This window comes from Ranitomeya imitator, chromosome 2, assembly GCF_032444005.1.
Source record: "Ranitomeya imitator isolate aRanImi1 chromosome 2, aRanImi1.pri, whole genome shotgun sequence".
Classification (NCBI taxonomy): domain Eukaryota; kingdom Metazoa; phylum Chordata; class Amphibia; order Anura; family Dendrobatidae; genus Ranitomeya; species Ranitomeya imitator.
Genome location: NC_091283.1, coordinates 368549265 through 368570566, shown reverse-complemented (window position 1 = coordinate 368570566; position 21302 = coordinate 368549265). Strand labels below are relative to the sequence as shown.

General features: G+C 42.9%; 1 protein-coding gene across 1 annotated transcript in view; it reads left to right on the top strand.

Annotated features, from left to right (window-relative positions):
• LOC138663915 (gastrula zinc finger protein XlCGF53.1-like) overlaps positions 1–10043 on the top strand; it is a 129333-nt gene extending 119290 nt beyond the window's left edge. The window contains exon 13 of the mRNA XM_069750285.1: positions 7166–10043. Coding sequence (XP_069606386.1) covers positions 7166–8076 — 911 coding nt within the window. The 3' untranslated portion in view covers positions 8077–10043. The remainder of the gene's footprint in view (positions 1–7165) is intronic.
• The last annotated feature ends 11259 nt before the right edge of the window (positions 10044–21302 follow it).

Here is a 21302-nt window from a genome sequence, read left to right as displayed (position 1 = left end):
GAGGTCTTTTAATTTTTGCCTTTTGGCTGTAAGTTCTAGGAGAGTTTGTGGCAGTAGTGTTCTTTTATGGAGAGATTCTAACCGTATTATTTCTCCATGACAAGAGTCCAATTCTTGTTTTTTTATTCTATTTAAGTAGGACGCAATAGAAATGAATTCTCCCCTTATCACGGTTTTATGGGTCTCCCATAGTATTAAGGGCGATGTCTCTGCATTGTTATTAACCCCTTACCGGCATTGGACGTACTATACCGTCCGATGCCGGCTCCCCTGCTTTGATGCAGGGCTCCGCGGTGAGCCCGCATCAAAGCCGGGACATGTCAGCTGTTTTGAACAGCTGACATGTGCCCGTAATAGGCGCGGGCAGAATCGCGATCTGCCCGCACCTATTAACTAGTTAAATGCCGCTGTCAAACGCAGACAGCGGCATTTAACTACCGCTTCCGGCCGTGCGGCCGGAAATGACGTCATCGCCGACCCCCGTCACATGATCGGGGGTCGGCGATGCTTGTATATTGTAACCATAGAGGTCCTTGAGACCTCTATGGTTACTGATGACCGGTGGCTGTGAGCGCCACCCTGTGGTCGGCGCTCACAGCACACCTCCATTTCTGCTACATAGCAGCGATCAGCAAATCGCTGCTATGTAGCAGAGGCGATCGCGTTGTGCCTGCTTCTAGCCTCCCATGAAGGCTATTGAAGCATGGCAAAAGTAAAAAAAAAAAAGTTGAAAAAAATTTGAAAAAAATAAAAAAAACATAAAAGTTTAAATCACCCCCCTTTCGCCCCAATCAAAATAAATCAATAAAAAAAATATCAAATCTACGCATATTTGGTATCGCCGCGCTCAGAATCGCAACCTATCAATTAAAAAAATGTATTAACCTGATCGCTAAACAGCGTAGCGGGAAAAAAATTCGAAACGCCAGAATTACTTTTTTTTGGTCGCCGCGACATTGCATTAAAATGCAATAACGGGCGATCAAAAGAATGTATCTGCACCGAAATGCTATCATTAAAAACGTCATCTCGGCACGCAAAAAATAAGCCCTCAACCGACCCCAGATCATGAAAAATGGAGACGCTACGAGTATCGGAAAATGGCGCAATTTTTTTTTTTTTTTTAGCAAAGTTTGGAATTTTTTTTCACCACTTAGATAAAAAATAACCTAATCATGTTAGATGTCTATGAACTCGTACTGACCTGGAGAATCATAATGGCAGGTCATTTTTAGCATTTAGTGAACCTAGCAAAAAAGCCAAACAAAAAACCAATGTGGGATTGCACTTTTTTTGCAATTTCACCGCACTTGGAATTTTTTTCCCGTTTTCTAGTACACGACATGCTAAAACCAATGATGTCGTTCAAAAGTACAACTCGTCCCGCAAAAAATAAGCCCTCACATGGCCAAATTGACGGAAAAATAAAAAAGTTATGGCTCTGGGAAGGAGGGGAGCGAAAAACGAACACGGAAAAACGAAAAATCCCCCGGTCATGAAGGGGTTAAGCACAAAATATGTTTGAATAGCCTTATTGACATGAGATTTGGTGGAGGGGTTATCTAGAAGGGACTCGTTAAGTTGCCATGACCTGCATGGGGAGAATTGTTTAGAGAGAAGTCAGCTGTTACATAAAAGTGGTCAGAAAAAGGGAGGGGACTATATCTGTTTGTTGGATATTGGGTAACAAAGATCTAGGGGCAAACAGATAATCGATTAGATGGTACGAACCATGTGGGTGTGAGAAGAATGTGAAGTCGCGTTTAGTCGGGTGTGAGAAGAATGTGAAGTCGCGTTTAGTCGGGTGGTGGGTGTGAGAAAAATGTGAAGTCACGTTTAGTCGGGTGCATGTAGCGCTATAGGTCCATTAGGTTTAGGGAGTGGAGAGCACCTCTTCATCTTGCCAAGTCCCTCAGGGAGATCGCGCTATTTTTCTTTGTTGTATCTATGGAGGGCTCGAGAGCCAGATTAAAGTCTCCACCTAAAATGAGCGTGCCCTCTCTGAAATATCTAATCTTTTTTAATATAGCCAAAGGCCGTTTTAATTGTTTTTTGTTTGGTGCATAAAGATTTCATATGGTAATAGCCACCCCAGCCATGATTCCCTTTATCAATAAAAAGCGGCCATCTGTATCTACTAACTGATCTTGGAGGAAAAATGGAATACCTTTAGCTATAGCTATTGACACTCCATTTGATTTTGTTTGGGGTGAGGTGGCGTGAAACCATCTGTCGTAATATGCTTTCCCAAATGAGGGAATTTTGTTCTCAGTGAAGTGTGTTTCATGTAGGAGCAGCAGGTCTATACCTTTTTGCCGAGGAATTGAACCCATTAGTGTTAAGACTGAGTAATTTAAATGCCTTCTGGTTATTAGCCATCTGGGGGTACTGTGACAGAGCGTATTATCCATCGACGGAAGACATCCCAAGGTGCCTGATTGAAAGGAGAGGAGGAGGAAGAAGCAAGGGTGGGGGTGGAAAAAGAGGGTATAGAAGGGTTGCAAAGGTGAGACCTTAGATTATTAAAAAGCACAAAATGATGTTGAACTATATGTAACATATTGAAAACTAATGGGCTGGGAGTAGCTAATCACTGCCAGCTAGTAGGGAAGGCAAATGTTTATATTGATTAACTGGAACATTACTTTTAAAACAGCATAAAAATGTCACACAAATGGTTAGCAAGAAGAAGATCTTTAAGTATATTCATAGAAAAGATCAGTATCCTGTTTGAACCGATTACTAAATTATCTGAATTTTTTTTCCACAACTAGTTGCTTCTGTCACCGGTACGGACGTCCCCTTCAGGTGTCCGGATCTTTGGTGGGGGTTGATCTGGAGACTTTACGCCTTGTCTTCTGTGAGTAGAGAACGGGTGCCAAGGACACGGGAGAGGGAGGGGTTGTAATATGGAGGCCGCATTGAAAGTCTCTGTGTCTGAGTATTAGTCCAGGGATATATTTAAGTCTTTGCATAGTTTTTGAACTTCAGCTGAAGATCTGGCTTGTAATCTCTTATCTTCAGTTATAATCTGGATCCCGAATGGAAATAGCCATCAGTATTGTAGTTTTATCTGGAGAACAGCTTCAGTTAATGGTTTAAGTAATTGTCGTTTCTTTACGGTGATTGCTGAGAGGTCCTGGAATAATTTGAGATGAGACCCTTCAAATTTAATGTCATGCGCTTCACGAGTGCGTTTTAGTATCAGATCTTTGATGCGAAAGTCCAAGAATCCAACAACATCTTGTGGTGGATCTCCCTGTCTAGACTTACGTTGAAGCGCCCTATGTATTCTGACTATTTCAATGTCCTGGGGGTCTTGCTCCAAGAGGAGTGATCGGAATGTCTCAGTTGCAGCCTTGTTTAGAGCATCAAAGGCGACAGATTCCGGTAGCCCTTTTATCCGAATGTTATTCCTGCATTCTCAATTTTCATAGTCCTCTAGAGTGGAATGGACAAGTTGTTGCTGTTCCTCTTGGGCTTTAATGTAGGACAGAATAGCATTAGAGTGTTCTGCATAGGTGGACTGTGCACTTTCTAGAGTCTCCAGTCTGTCCTTGTTGAGATATTTCTTGTGTGATATCCGTTAGTTCTTTTGCAATGGGTTCTAAAGGCTTGGAATAAGATGTGCTTAATAAAGGAACGTGTCACAGGTTGTTCTTTGCAACTAGAGCCCATATCAGAGTCGCGCTCCATATCTGTATCCGTTTCTCCTTCTTGTGCTGAAATAGGTGAATAGTTTGATTTAACAACACTTGTGGTTGCAAGGCTTTTTTTAAAGTATTTGTCCATGTCCTACTGAGTAGCTAGATTATTCGTTTTGGTAGATCTGAGCGCCTTACCACGGATTTAACCATTGTGTGGTGTGTTGAGTAGAGTATTATAAAGCTTATACTTCCTCCCCTACTAGCAAAGGGGGTTGTTAGAATATCATGTTACTAGATTTTTGCCTAGGCAGTGAGAATGTCAATTCAAGTGTTGGAGGAGGGAGCAGGTCAAAGCAGGCCAAAGGACTTCTGATAGTATACAGAAAGAAACATTTCTTTTTAGTGGCCACTAGCTGTTAGCGTAACACCACAAAATTGTATTAAGGCACTTTTGACTGACTTTTATTGATTTTAGAGATGTTTTCTGTATTTCCCATATAATGGAAGATAAAGATAAATGTCCCGGAAATAAATTTGAGAACTGTAGTGATGAGTCCGCTTCTTGTTTTATTATTTGATGTGCAGAATATTACTAGGCAAGCACCAGATGTTTGTGTGGTACTATAAAGGTGCTGCGGGGTATCCTCACCAGCCCAGGGTGGTCAGACAATTGGGCTTTATGCCTAGGGGTATTGGGTATGGGGCAGCAGAAATATTTTCCAGCAGGATTGGCTGGAAGGTTGACCTGCCTCACCACCAGAGCTGAGCACAGGCGTTTGTTTCCCTCTGTATTGTGGCACAGGTTTAAGATGGCGCCCGTTATGGCAGGAAACCCGCCGTGGTAGTTATCTCCCGTGCAGGGATTGTTCACCGAGGGGGGACCCCTCTGTTATTGATTATGAAAAATAAAGGGGAACCCAAGCCGTTTTTTTTGTTAGTTTTTTATTTACCGTATATACTCGAGTATAAGCCGACCCCCCTAATTTTGCCACAAAAAACTGGGAAAACTTATTGACTCGAGTATAAGCCTAGGGTGGAAATGCAGCATTTACCGGTGAATTTCAAAAATAAAAATAGATCATTCTTGCCCCATAGCTGTGCCATATAGTGCTCTGCATGTTCATTATTGCCCCATAGCTGTGCCATATAGTGCTCTGCACCGTTCATATTTCCCCATAGCTGTGCCATACAGTGCTCTGCACCGTTCATATTTCCCCATAGCTGTGCCATATAGTGCTCTGCACCGTTCATATTGCCCCATAGCTGTGCCATATAGTGCTCTGCACCGTTCATATTTCCCCATAGCTCTGCCATATAGTGCTCTGCACCGTTCATATTTCCCCATAGCTCTGCCATATAGTGCTCTGCACCGTTCATATTGCCCCATAGCTCTGCCATATAGTGCTCTGCACTGTTCATATTTCCCCATAGCTCTGCCATATAGTGCTCTGCACCGTTCATATTGCCCCATAGCTCTGCCATATAGTGCTCTGCACCGTTCATATTTCTCCATAGCTCTGCCATATAGTGCTTTGCACCATTCATTATTGCCCCATAGCTGTGCCACATAGTGCTCTGCACCGTTCATATTGCCCCATAGCTCTGCCATATAGTGCTCTGCACCGTTCATATTTCCCCATAGCTGCCATATAGTGCTCTGCACCGTTCATATTGCCCCATAGCTGTGCCATATAGTGCTCTGCACCGTTCATATTGCCCCATAGATGCTCCACATAAATCTGTGCCGCTGCTGCTGCAATAAAAAAAAAATGCCATACTCACCTTTCTTGCTTGCAGCTCCCAGCGTCCGGTCCCGGCATCTCTCCGCTCTGACTGATCAGGCAGAGGGTGCCGCGCACACTATATGCGTCATTGCGCCCTCTGACCTGCACAGTCAGTGCAGATAGACGCCGGGAAGATGGAGCGGCGCCCGGCAGCTGGAACGTGGACAGGTAAATATACGATACTTACCTGCTCCCGGCGTCCGGCTCCTTCTCCCAGACAGCTGTCTTCGGTGCCGCAGCTTCTTCCTCTATCAGCGGTCACCGTTACCGCTGATTAGAGAAATGAATATGTGGCTCCACCCCTATGGGAGGTGGAGCCGCTTATTCATTTCTCTAATGAGCGGTCCCACGTGACCGCTGAACAGTGGAAGAGCTGCAGCACCATAGACCGTGGGACAGGTGGGGAGCGCCAGGATCGCTGGAAGCAGGTAAGTATGCCTCAGCGCCCTCTCCCCCTCACCCGCCGACCCTGCCACCCACCTTGACTCGAGTATAAGCCGAGAGGGGCACTTTCAGCCCAAAAATTTGGGCTGAAAATCTCGGCTTATACTCGAGTATATACGGTATTTACAACACGGTATTTACAACACAGGCGCCGGCTGAATACTCCCATCAGCCGCTCCTGCTCTCACCGTTATTAGCGGCAGCAGGCATCAGTAGACCAGTAGTAGTCCCATCAGCTGACACGAGTGACCGACCGGAGGTAAACTTTTTATCTCCGATCACAGCTTTTGACAGCGTGGGAACTGTACCTGTCTGACTGGCGGTGGTGATTTTACCACTATAATAATAATAATAATCTTTATTTTTATATTCCGCAGCGCTTTACATTTTGCACACATTATCATCGCTGTCCCCGATGGGGCTCACAATCTAAATTCCCTATCAGTATGTCTTTGGAATGTGGGAGGAAACCGGAGTGCCCGGAGGAAACCCACGCAAACACGGAGAGAACATACAAACTCTTTGCAGATGTTGTCCTTGATGGGGTTTGAACCCAGGACTCCAGCGCTGCAAGGCTGCTGTGCTATCCACTGCGCCACCGTGCCGCCCCACCACTAGTGATGAGCGAGTGTGCTCGTTGCTCGGGTTTTCCCCAGCACGCTCGGGTGACCTCCGAGTATTTGTTAGTGTTCGGAGATTTAGTTTTCATCACCTCAGCTGAATGATTTACAGCTAATACCCAGCCTGAATACATGTGGGAGTTACCTGGTTACTAGGGAATCCCCACATGTAATCAAACTGTTTTACAGTCGCAAATCATCCAGCTGCTGCGAGGAAAACTAAATCTCCGAGCAGTCATAAATACTCGGAAACCACCCGAGCGTGCTCGGGAAAACCTGCGCAACGAGTATACTCGCTCATCACAATTTACCACCAATCAGAAACAGTGTTTGCTGCGCTGTCATGCACATGAGAGTGACAAGCACTAGATGTTCGGGCTTCCCGTTCAAGTGAATGTGGTTCGGGTACAAGCACTGTCCTGGTACCCGAACCCGAACTTTTTGTAACTGTTCTGCGAACCCGCCGGACCCGAACATCCAGGTGTCCGCCCATCTCTATTTGTTAGTAAATGCCTTAATAACAGAATGAATAACACTACATAAGATTACAAAGTGATTTATCAGAAGTCTGGGTTTATCGCATTATATTATTTTATAGAAATGTTATACATGATCAATACTATATTAATTATACTAAACAGTAATAAAAAATACATTTTATTCCCGGCAGGTGAATATATCAGAAGCCCAAAGAGACGTGTGAGATCTTCTGATTTTAAATTATTTGATGATGAGATCACACAAGATGAAGCGCATGTCAGTATCCCACATCTACCATCAGCCCTTCAGAGCGAAGATTTATCATCTGACCGTTTTCAACAGGTCCTATCTCCTTATTCATTACCGAAAAATAAAAATAACAGAAAGAATGTTGAACATGAAAGATCTCCAAAAGAGGAGAATCCATGTTTACAAAGTGGGAAGAATTCTGAAGATGCATTAAATCTTGTTAAACCTGAAAAAAGTCGCACAAAAGCAAATGGCTTTTCATGCTCAGACATGAGACATGAGGGAAGTCACACAGGCGTGAAGCCATTTGCATGTTCAGAATCTGAGAAATGTTTTGCACGGAAGGCAGATCTTGTAGGTCATCAGAGAATTCACACAAGAGAGAAGCCATTCTTATGCACAGAATGTGGGAAATGTTATAGTCAGGAATCACATTTTGTTAAGCATCTGGAAAGGCACACAAGACCGGAGCCATATCCATGCTCAGAATGTGGGAAACGTTTTTCTAAGAAATCAATTCTTATTTGCCATCAAAGATCTCATATGGGGGAGAAGCCATTTTTATGTTCAGAATGTGGCAGACGTTTTTCTCAGAATTCACATCTTACTGCCCATCTAAAATTTCATGCAGCGGATAAACCTTATTACTGTTTGGAATGTAAGAATCATTTTAAACTAAAGTCTGACCTTGTTACCCATCAGCAACTCACACATGGTATAAGCTGCTTTGATGCTCAGAATTTGGAAAGTGTTTTAACAAAAAAATCAGGTTGTGCTACACCTCACCGCTTTTCTAGGGAATCACATCTTGTTGACCATAACTATTTTCAAACAGGGAACACCTCATATTAATGTCCTGGTTCAATACTTCTTACTGGAGATGAGGAATTTGATTCAGTTCGACTCAAATTCTTGTTCAATTTGTAGGACTTTGCTGAGCCTGGAGAAGAATCTGCAATTTACTTCACTTGAATAGTAAAAAACTGCCGCTGTCATTTTATGTATTGAAGAAGATATTAACCAGAAAACATTACATGACTTCTGGCATTTCTTTATCTTCAACATAATGCCCTACAAGTATCACCTCACATCATATTCTCAGTCAATCATGAGAGACTGTAACAGCCCTGTATAAAAGCAGAAGCAAGGAATACAGCAGCCAATTTGTGGTGCATCTGGATAGTGAGAAGATGATAAAGCTTATCCATAGAGACAGTCATAAATCAGTGAATAAAGTCTACAGGGAGCGTTTGTTATAGCTTTCATTTTTGCATTCATGCATAACTAGTCTAAAACAACTTTTCTTTATTAGATTTTTATTAACCACAAAAAAACATTTTCCAAACACATACAATTAGATGTTACGTATATAAAAATACACGAGGATAAGAGACATTTTTTTTTATACCCCAACTGTTACCTGTCGATCCACATATCTTAACAGAATGCCTAATAATTAGTGATGAGCGAATCTGCTTGGATAAGGTGTTACCCGAGCATGCACGTGTGCTAACCGAGCGTCTTCGGTGTGCTCGAAAAATGTTTGAGTCCCCATGACTGCACGTCTCAAGGCTGTTCGACAGCTGCAACACATGCAGGGATTGCCTAACAAACAGGCCAATCCTTGCATGTGTTGTGGCTATGAAACAGCCGCAGGGACTCGAGCATCTTTTTCAAGCACTCCGAAGACCCTCGGTTAGCACACGAGCATACTCCAATAACTCCTTGTCCGAGCATGTTTGCTCATCACTACTAATAATCCTGATTTTCACTGTCCTTTAGCACTTAATACATGATGCCCTGGAACATGTACTATCGATTTAATTCATCATTCATTGCCATAAATCATGCTTGATGCAATATTACAAAATCCAACATTCTATTTCTAAGTAATTGAGCAGATGGTAATCCAGGAGTGTCTAGCTATGAACCCCAACATTTTCAATGTTTACTCATAGACTTTCTTTTCTTATATATACTCGTCTCCATTCTGATTATGGAGTTTATTCCACTTTCTGGCCTGGAGCAGAATTCTAGACACGCCTATGTATATCGGGTCAAAATCCATTTCTTCTTTTAGCTTCCCTAAAATGCATAGTATAGTATTTATCTGTAAATAAATGTTATAAATTTTGCTAATTAGTTTGAGTATCCCCTTCCAGAAACTGCTCCGAGCAGGGCATTCCCAAAGCATATGCATTAATTTGTACGTTCTCCATTTTGCACCTTTGGGCATGCTTCGTATGATCTTATTTTTAATTTGTTTAAGAAGCTAAGGGTTCTATACTTTCTTTGCATAATGTATAATTGTGACAACCTTTGCGCTTCACATATCGATAAATGAGGTGTGAGACCCATGATTGTATTCCATTGACCTTCGTCTACATCATCTACCCATTTATTTTAGAGTTTTGTAGGATGTTGTTTCAAATAATTTCATATTAAGGATTTGTATATGAGGGATATCAATCCTTTATAGGAAGTTGTTTCGATTGCGGCCGCAATAAAGGAACTGCAATTTATTTCCATTATGTCCATATCCATTTTAACAGAATCCTCTTTGGTATTATAAAAGTGAGATATATGGGAAGATACCGCTTGGGATTTTACTATAGTTCCTAGCAGGTGTCATACACTTTCTTCAGCTTCAAAATACTGTTTCTTAATAAAAAATCTTTTGTTATCTGCTGTAGCCAAAGATGATCAGTTTACACACTGAACAAAAATGTAAATGTAACACTTGTTTTGCTCCCATTTTTTGAGTTGAACTCAAAGATCTAAGACTTTTTCTATGTTCACAAAATACATTTTCTCTCAAATATTCACAAATTTGTCTAAATCTGTGTTAGTGAGCCCTTCTCCTTTGCCAAGATAATCCATTCACCTTACTGGGGTGGCATATCCAGATTCTTATTAGACCACATGTTTATTGCACAGGTGTGCCCTATGGTGGCCGTAATAAGAGGCCACGCTAAAATGTGCGGTTTTACTGTATTGTGGGGGTTCGGGGAGGGATCAGAAAACCAGTCAGTATCTGGTGTGACCACCATTTGCCACACGAAGTGCAACACATCTCCTTCACATAGAGTTGATCAAGTTGTTTATTATTGCCTGTCAATTGTTGGTCCACTCCTCTTCAATGGCTGTGCAGAGTTCCTGGCTATTGGCAGGAACCTGAACACGCTGTCCTATACGCTAATCCAGAGCATTTTAAAAGTGCTCAATGAGTGACATCCGGTGAGTATTCTGGCCATGCAAGAACTGGGACTTGTGTACAGATCCTTGAAGCATGGAGCCGTGCATTATCATGCTTCAACATGACGTGATAGTCATGTATGAGCGACACAACAGTGGGCCTCAGGATCTTGTCACGGTATCTTTGTGCATTCAAAATGGCATCAATAAAATGCACTTGTGTTTGTTGTATATAACATACAGTATGTCTGCCTAAACCGCCACCATGGGCCATTCGATTCACCACATTGACATCGGCAAACTCCACACCCACATAACGCCATACACGCATTCTTCCATCTGCCTTGTACAGTGAAAACCGGGATTCATACTTGAAGAGAACAACTCTCCAATGTGCCCAACCATATGGAATGTAAGCATTTGCCCACTCAAGTCAGTTATGACAATGAACTGCAATCAGATGTGGACGACAAACATGCACATCAGCTTCCCTGAGAGTTTCTGACAGTTTGTGTAGAAATTCTATGGTTATGCAAACCGATTGTTGCAGTAGCTATCCGGGTGTCTGGTTTCAGACAATCTTGGCAATGAAGATGTTGGATTTTGAGGTCCTAAGCTGGTGTTGTTACACTTAGTCTGTGGTTGTGAGGCTGGTTGGATGTACTACCAATTTCTCTGAAATGCCTTTGGAGACGGCTTATGGCAGAGAAATGAATGGGAAACAGCTCTGGTGGACATTCCTACAGTCAGCATGCAAATTGTTTTGTACTGTGTGATAAACCTGCACATTTTAGAGGGGTTTGAGTTTTTGTATGTTTGTTCAGTGTATTTTCTGAGAAGTCTCAAAATTCCACAGATTTACGATATATATCTTTCGGAGTTGTTGTGTAAAGCTGTTCAGCCTCTCTAACATTATTTTGGAGATTCATGCTTAAATCGCATGACGAATTGGCCGGCAGATTCATTCCAGGTACATTTTGATCACTGTGATAGGTTCTATCACAGTGATCAAAATAAAAAAAAAAAAGTAAATAAGCCCCCCCTTTATCACCTTCATAGGTAGGGAACATAAAATAAAGAAAATATATTTATTTTTATTTTCCCACTAGGGTTACGGTTGCAATTAGGGTTAGGATTAGGCTATTTGCACACGGTGCGGATTTGGCTGCGGATCCGCATCGGATTGGCCACTGCGGATTCGTAGCAGTTTTCCATCACATTTACAGTACCATGTAAACCTATGGAAAACCATATCCACTGTGCCCATGGTGCGGAAAATACCGCTAAGTGTTTTCCGCAACATGTCAATTCTTTGTGCGGATTCCACAGCGTTTTACACCTGTTCCTGTATAGGAATCCGCAGGTGAAATCCGCACAAAAAACACTGTAAATCCGCAGGTAAAATGCAGTGTGTTTTACCTGCGGATTTTTCAAAAACGGTGCGGAAATATCCGCACACACATCCGCAACGTGGGCACATAGCCTTATAGTTAGGGTTGAAATTCGGGTTAAGATTAGGGTTAGGGGTGTGTTGGCATTAGGGTTAGGCTTGTGGTTAGGGTTATGGTTAAGGTTGGGATTAGGGGTGTGTTGGGGTTAGGGTTGGTGTTAGGGGTGTGTTGGAGTTAGGGTTGTGATTAGGGTCATGGTTAGAGTTGGGATTAGGGTTAGGGGTGTGTTGGGGTTAGAGTTTGAGTTAGAATTGAGGGGTTTCCACTGTTTAGGTACATCAAGGGGTCTCCAAACGCGACATGGTGCCACCATTGATTCCAGCCAATCTTGCGTTCCAAAAAGTCAAATGGTGCTCCCTCCCTTCCGAGCCCCGATGTGTGCCCAAACAGTGGTTTACCCCCACATATGGGGTACCGGCATACTCAGGACAAACTGGACAACAACTTTTGGGGTCCAATTTCTCCTGTTATCCTTGTGAAAATAAAAAATTGCAGGCTAAAAAAATCATTTTTGAGGAAAGAAAAATTATTTTTTATTTTCACGGCTCTGTGTAATAAACTTCTGTGAAGTACTTGGGGTTCAAAGTGCTCACCACACATCTAGATAAGTTCCTATGGGGGTCTAGTATCCAAAATGAGGTCAATTGTGGGGGGTTTCTACTGTTTAGGCACATCAGGGGCTCGGCAAATGCAACGTGACGCCCGCAGACCATTCCATCAAAGTCTGCATTTCAAAACGTCATTACTTCCCTTCCGAGCCCCAAAGTGTGCCCAAACAGTGGTTTACCCCCACATATGGGGTATCAGCGGTGTAATCAGGACAAAGTGGACAAAAACTTTTGGAGTCCAATTTCTCCTGTTACCCTTGTGAAAATAAAAAATTGCGGGCTAAAAAATCTTTTGTTATTTTCACGGCTCTGCGTTATAAACCTCTGTGAAGCACTTGGGGGTTCAAAGTGCTCACCACACATCTAGATCCTTGCTCCCTGGGAGGTCTTGTTTTCAAAATGGGGTCACTTGTGGGGGAGCTCCAATGTTTAGGCACACAGGGGCACTCCAAACGCGACATGGTGTCTTCTAACGATTGGAGCTAATTTTCCATTCAAAAAGTCAAATGGCGCTCCTTCCCTTCCGACCCCTGCAGTGCGTCCAAACATTGGTTTACTCCCACATATGAGGTATTGATGTACTCAGGAGAAATTGCCCAACTCATTTTTTGATCCATTTTATCCTGTTGCCCATGTAAAAAATGAAAAAATTGATGCTAAAAGAAAATTTTTGTAAAAAAAAAAGGACTTTTTTTATTTTTACGGATCAATTTGTGAAGCACCTGAGGGCTTAAAGTGCTCACTATGCATCTAGATAAGTTCCTTGGGGGGTCTAGTTTTCAAAATGGGGTCACTTGTGGGGGAGCTCCAATCTTTAGGCACGCAGGAGCTCTCCAAACGCGACATGGTGTCCGCTAAAGATTGGAGCCAATTTTTCATTGAAAAAGTCAAATGGCACTCCTTCCCTTCCGAGCCCTGTAGTGCGCCCAAACAGTGGTTCCCCCCACATTTGGGGTATCGGCGTACTCGGGACAAATTGGACACAACAACTTTCGGGGTCCAGTTTCTCCTTTTACCCTTGGGAAAATAAAAAAATTGTTGCTAAAAGATCATTTTCGGGACTAAAAAGTTAAATGTTCATTTTTTCCTTCCATGATGCTTCTGCTGCTGTGAAACACCTGAAGGGTTAATAAACTTGTTGAATGTGGTTTTGAGCACCTTGAGGGGTGCAGTTATTGGATTGGTGTCACTTTTGGGTATTTTCAGCCATATAGACCCCTCAAACTGACTTCAAATGTGAGGTGGTCCCTAAAAAAAATGGTTTTGTAAATTTTGTTATAAAAAGGAGAGCGCTGAAAACTGCTGTTCACAAATGATCTCCATCAAACCTCACTGAGTTCGAGCTGTTTGCCAAGGAAGAATGGGCAAGAATTTCAGTCTCTCGATGTACTAAACTGATAGACATACCCCAAGCTACTTGCTGCTGTAATCGCAGCAAAAGGTGGTGCAACAAAGTATTAAGTTAAAGGGTCCGAATAATATTGCACTTCCAACTGTTCAGTTTTTGAATTTCCACAAAAATTTAAAATAGCCAATAAATTTTGTTCAACTTCACAATTGTGTTCCACTTGTTGTTGATTCTTCACCAAAAATTTCCATTTGCTATTTTTATGTTTAAAGCATGATATGTGAGAAAAGGTTGAAAAGTCCCAGGGGGGCAAATACTTTCCCAAGGCACTGTGTGTGTCTATATACAGTACAGACCAAAAGTTTGGACACACTTCATTTAAAGATTTTTCTGTATTTCCATGACTTTGAAAATTGTACATTCACACTGAAGGCATCGAAACTATGAATTAACACATGTGGAATTATATAACAACAAAGTGTGAAACAACTGAAAATATGTCTTATATTCTAGGTTCTTCAACGTAGCCACCTTTTGCTTTGATGACTGCTTTGCACACTCTTGGCATTCTCTTGATGAGCTTAAAGAGGTAGTCACCGGGAATGGTCTTCCAACAATCCTGAAGGAGTTCCCAGAGATGCTGAGCACTTGTCGGCCCTTTTGCCTTCACTCTGCAGTCCAGCTCACCCCAAACCATCTCGATTGGGTTCAGGTCTGGTGACTGTGGAGGTCAGGTCATCTGGCGACGCACCCCATCACTCTCCTTCTTGGTCAAATAGCCCTTACACAGCCTGGAGGTGTGTTTGGGGTCATTGTCCTGTTGAAAAATAAATGATGGTCCAACTAAACGCAAACCGGATGGAATAGCATGCCACTGCAAGATGCTGTGGTAGCCATGCTGGTTCAGTATGCCTTCAATTTTGAATAAATCCTCAACAGTGTCACCAGCAACGCACCCCCACACCATCACACCTCCTCCATGCTTCACGGTGGGACTAGGCATGTAGAGTCCATCCGTTCACCTTTTCTGCGTCGCACAAAGACACTGTGGTTGGAACCACAGATCTCAAATTTGGACTCATCAGACCACAGCACAGATTTCCACTGGTCTAATGTCCATTCCTTGTGTTCTTTAGCCCAAACAAGTCTCTTCTGCTTGTTGCCTGTCTTAGCAGTGGTTTCCTAGCAGCTAGTTTACCATGAAGGCCTGCTGCACAAAGTCTCTTCTTAACAGTTGTTGTAGAGATGTGTCTGTTGCTAAAACTCTGTGTGGCATTGACCTGGTCTCTAATCTGAGCTGCTGTTAACCTGCGATTTCTGAGGCTGGTGACTTGGATACACTTATACTCAGAAGCAGAGGTGACCCTTGGTCTTCCTTTCCTGGGGCGCTCCTCATGTGAGCCAGTTTCTTTGTAGCGCTTGATGGTTTTTGCCACTGCACTTGGGGACACTTTCAACGTTTCCCAATTTTTCGGACTGACTGACCTTCATTTCTTAAAGTAATGATGGCCACTCGTTTTTCTTTACTAAGCTGCTTTTTTCTTGTCATAATACAAATTCTAACAGTCTATTGAGTAGGACTATCAGCTGTGTATACACCAGACTTCTGCACAACACAATTGATGGTCCCAAAACCATTTATAAGGCAAGAAATCCCACGTATTAAACCTGACAGGGCACACCTGTGAAGTGAAAACCATTCCCGGTGACTACCTCTTGAAGCTCATCAAGAGAATGCCAAGAGTGTGCAAGAAAGAAATATATCTTGGTACCGTGTTAGCCAGTGGATAGAAAAATATTTAGAATTGAGGACTCTCAATTCTAAAGAGTGTGCAAAGCAGTCGGCAAAGCAAAAGGTGGCTACTTTTAAGAACCTAGAATACAAGACATATTTTCAGTTGTTTCACACTTTTTTTGTTAAGTATATAATTCCACCTGTGTTAATTCATAGTTTTGATGCTTTCAGTGTGAATTCTAAGTTTATTTTAGTTTTCATACCATTTTCAATATCTGACACCGGCTGTAACTGCTTGTCAATTTAACATTAGCCTCATTATGATAAATTATTCCAGGAACCCGATCCGATAATCATTGGGAGCTTGCCAGATGAAAAACATATTATCTGTGAAACTGCACCATGACACAATTGATGGTACATATCTGTTGGAATCTGATTATATCATTTCACATTCCCAAAACACCATAAAAAGATTGGCATACAAGAGGGCACAAGTAACCCCCATCGCAGTCCTACGTAACTGTAAACAGAATCTGTCCTTGAACACAAAATAAATTGTGTTTAAGGACAAATTACTTCAATTCCAAAACCAGTATTTATTCTAGCCTCAGCATAGGAGGAAACAGATCTGTGTTGCGGCTACACAGGAGCATGTGCTCCAGGTCCTTCGCTCTCCATCCCCTTAGCCAGCTTCCTTCACTATCTGGAAGCAGTGCTCTCCAAATAATTCTTGTAGCGCCACCCAGCTCTATAAACCTATACATACAGTAGGTCATTAATTTTCTTCACAGATGGCTGGAGGAGATCACTGTTACATTTGTGGAGGTTTAACAGCTGCCTGTCGGTATTGTACACAGGTGTGGTGTAGCGCCCACATATCTGCCTGCAGTCCCTCTCTCCCTGCAGAGACATCAGCGTACTCTACACCAAGGCACTGTGGTGTCGTTAGCTGCTGCGTGTCCATGGTCGGATTGGGTGAGCCTCCTAGTCACACTCTTCCAGGCCTTCCCTGGGCTTTGGCACAGTGGTTTCACCACCCAGCCCGTTACATGTGGTAACATGACTACTTGTCACAGATGGGAGAAGGTTGCAACTGTAAGGAGATGGAGTAGTAAAGAGATAAACACAATAGAGCGTTTAACCTTCGTTAGGCTGCATAATTTTACAACATTAACAGGCTGCAGAGGTACAATTGTACCTTCATATATATTTTATTGAAATTTGGCCAATATATTCTGGACCAAAACTGCAGAGATGTCATGAAATTTCAGCCCTCTACGGCTTTTCGAAAAAAAAAGTTATTGCAATTTTAAAGGGAACCTGTCGACCTGAAAATCACAGGTGAGGTAAGCCCACCAGCATCAGGGGCTTATCTACAGCATTCTGTAATGCTGTAGATAAGCCCCCGATGTTACCTGAAAGAGGAGAAAAAGACGTTAGATTATACTCACCCAGGGGGAGTCCCGCTGCTCGTCCGGTCGGATGGGCGTCTCTGGTCCGCTGCGGCACCTCCCATCTTCATTCCAAGACGTCCTCTTCTGATCTTCAGCCACGGCTCCGGCGCAGGCGTACTTTGTCTGCCCTGTTGAGGGCAGAACAAAGTACTGCAGTGCGCAGGCGCCGGAAAGGTCAAAGCGGCCCGGCGCCTGCGCACTGCAGTACTTTGCTCTGCCCTCAACAGGGCAGACAAAGTACGCAAGCGCCGGAGCCGTGGCTGAAGATCAGAAGAGTCTTTCAACAGTGAAGGATGCTGGTTAAGAGGGTAGAAAGCTATTGGCGCCACATGATGTTCTGAAGGTTATTGATCTTTTGCCATACAATTTAAAGTGGGCTGTTCCAGTACTATACTGTGCAGGGGCGGACTCGGCTGGGTGGCAGGAATGCATGTGCCCCCGGGCCAGTGCCTGAGCAGCTGCACAGGGCCACTGGATGACCAGCAGCGATTTTACTACATAGCGCACCATCCCTCCAGCTGGCCCTTTAAATGGTCCTGTATGCGCGCGTTCAGTTGCCCGCACTGACAAGGGCCGCGGCAGCCGGCATCAGTGCGGGTCGCGGGAGCAATGAGCACGGCCGCGGTCCTTTTTCCTGCGTGTGTTGAGTGTGATCGTCTGCTGCTGCCCTTGCCAGTGCGGGCAAGCAGGAGACCCCGCGTGCACACGGAGATATTTGAAAAGCTGGCGCGCATTGGGCGCCTCCACCTGTGTCACGCTGGCCGGCCTGAACCAGCGTCAGAGAAGACTGCTCTCACCAATGCTGCCTGGGTTCCTCTACCGCCGACGCTGGGACGTGACCCACCTCAGCCCTTCATCCTTCTGACCTCCCTCCCCCCCCCCCCCCCATCTCAGGGACCTGGGTAAGTCCCAAGATGATTTTTTAAATGTGTATATACAGTAGTTGCACCTATATAATGTGTAAAGACTGCTATATATATATATACATTATATAGGTGATGCTGCTGTATATAATCACTGTATCAGCTATATAATGTATATATAGCAGTCTATATACATTATATAGGGAATGCTGCTACTGATGTATATAAATTATATAGGTGACACTGCGGTGTGTGTGTGTGTATATATATTTATATACACACACACCCGTACATATATACGCAGCAGTATAACCTATATAACGTATATACACATCAGTAGCAGTATTCACTATGTAATGTATATAGACTGCTATACATACATTATATAGGTGATACAGTGATTATATATAGCAGTATCACCTATATAATGTGTATATATAGCAGTCTATATACATTATATAGGGAATACTGCTACTGATGTGTATATTCGTTATATAGGCGATACTGGTGTGTGTGTGTGTGTGTATATATATATACACACACACACACACGTACATATATACACAGCAGTATCACAACATGTATAACGTATATACACATCAGTAGTAATATTGCCTATAGAATGTATATAGACTGCTGTATATACAACATATAAGTGATACTGGCTGCTTCTGTATATAATGATAGTATCACCTATACAGTGGGGCAAAAAAGTATTTAGTCAGTCAGCAATAGTGCAAGTTCCACCACTTAAAAAGATGAGAGGCGTCTGTAATTTACATCATAGGTAGACCTCAACTATGGGAGACAAACTGAGAAAAAAAAATCCAGAAAATCACATTGTCTGTTTTTTTTAACAATTTATTTGCATATTATGGTGGAAAATAAGTATTTGGTCAGAAACAAAATTTCATCTCAATACTTTGTAATATATCCTTTGTTGGCAATGACAGAGGTCAAACGTTTTCTGTAAGTCTTCACAAGGTTGCCACACACTGTTGTTGGTATGTTGGCCCATTCCTCCATGCAGATCTCCTCTAGAGCAGTGATGTTTTTGGCTTTTCGCTTGGCAACACGGACTTTCAACTCCCTCCAAAGGTTTTCTATAGGGTTGAGATCTGGAGACTGGCTAGGCCACTCCAGGACCTTGAAATGCTTCTTACGAAGCCACTCCTTCGTTGCCCTGGCGGTGTGCTTTGGATCATTGTCATGTTGAAAGACCCAGCCACGTTTCATCTTCAATGCCCTTGCTGATGGAAGGAGGTTTGCACTCAAAATCTCACGATACATGGCCCCATTCATTCTTTCATGTACCCGGATCAGTCGTCCTGGCCCCTTTGCAGAGAAACAGCCCCAAAGCATGATGTTTCCACCACCATGCTTTACAGTAGGTATGGTGTTTGATGGATGCAACTCCGTATTCTTTTTCCTCCAAACACGACAAGTTGTGTTTCTACCAAACAGTTCCAGTTTGGTTTCATCAGACCATAGGACATTCTCCCAAAACTCCTCTGGATCATCCAAATGCTCTCTAGCAAACTTCAGACGGGCCCGGACATGTACTGGCTTAAGCAGTGGTACATGTCTGGCACTGCAGGATCTGAGTCCATGGTGGCGTAGTGTGTTACTTATGGTAGGCCTTGTTACATTGGTCCCAGCTCTCTGCACTTCATTCACTAGGTCCCCCCGCGTGGTTCTGGGATTTTTGCTCACCGTTCTTGTGATCATTCTGACCCCACGGGGTGGGATTTTGCGTGGAGCCCCAGATCGAGGGAGATTATCAGTGGTCTTGTATGTCTTCCATTTTCTAATTATTGCTCCCACTGTTGATTTCTTCACTCCAAGCTGGTTGGCTATTGCAGATTCAGTCTTCCCAGCCTGGTGCAGGGCTACAATTTTGTTTCTGGTGTCCTTTGACAGCTCTTTGGTCTTCACCATAGTGGAGTTTGGAGTCAGACTGTTTGAGGGTGTGCACAGGTGTCTTTTTATACTGATAACAAGTTTAAACAGGTGCCATTACTACAGGTAATGAGTGGAGGAAAGAGGAGACTCTTAAAGAAGAAGTTACAGGTCTGTGAGAGCCAGAAATCTTGATTGTTTGTTTCTGACCAAATACTTATTTTCCACCATAATATGCAAATAAAATGTTAAAAAAACAGACAATGTGATTTTCTGGATTTTTTTTTCTCAGTTTGTCTCCCATAGTTGAGGTCTACCTATGATGTAAATTACAGACGCCTCTCATCTTTTTAAGTGGTGGAACTTGCACTATTGCTGACTGACTAAATACTTTTTTGCCCCACTGTATAATGTATATACAGCAGTCTATATACATTTTATAGGCAATACTGCTACTGATGTGTATATTCGTTATAAGTGACACTGCAGTGTATGTGTATGTATATATACATACACACACACATATACCCAGCAGTATCACCTATATATAAAGTATATACAGTAGCAGTATTTCCTATAGAATGTATATAGACTGCTGTATATACATTATATAGGTGATACTATCATTATTTACAGCAGTAGCAGTATCGCCTATATAACGTGTATCCAACACTTGCAGTATCATCTGTGTAATGTATAGACTACTTCATATTCGTTATATAGGCGATACTGCTGTGTATAGTCGCAGTATCTATCTATCTAATCGTCTAAGGGTCACTTCCGTCTGTTTGTCCATCATGGAAATCCTGCGTTGCTGATTGGTCGCGGCCGGCCGCGACCAATCATCGACGGGCACAGTCCGTCCACGAAATCGCCCCTCCCTACTCCCCTCCAGTCAGTGATCCCATGGCGGTTTAGCAGTCCGTTAAACGGACTGCGTTACACCGCAGCATAACACGGTGTAATGCAGTTTGTTACCGCTGCTATTAACCTTGTGTGACCAACTTTTTACTATTGATGCTGCCTATGCAGCATAAGTAGTAAAAAGATTTAATGTTAAAAATAATAAAAAAATAAAAAATAGTGCTATTCTCACCTTCTGATGCCTTTCCCGCTCCTCGCGACGCTCAGGTCCCAAGAATGCATTGCGGCAATGACCGCTACATCATGACGTGTTATTGCCGCAATTCATTCTTGGGACCGGAGCGTCGCGAGGAGCATCGGTAAAGGCCTGGGCTGGATCCGGGGGCCGTCGGAAGGTGAATATATAACTATTTTTTATTTTAATTCTTTTTTTTTTTTAACAGGAATATAGTGCCACATTGCTATATACTACGTGGGTTGTGTTATATACTACATCTCTGTGCTATATACTACGTCGGCTGTGCAATATACTACGTGGCTGTGCAATATACTACGTGGCTGTGTTATATACTACGTGGGCTGTGCTACATACTATACATATTGAAGACACAAAAGAGAATAGTAAAACCAAAAACACTCAGTTTGAAAAAATGTTGCA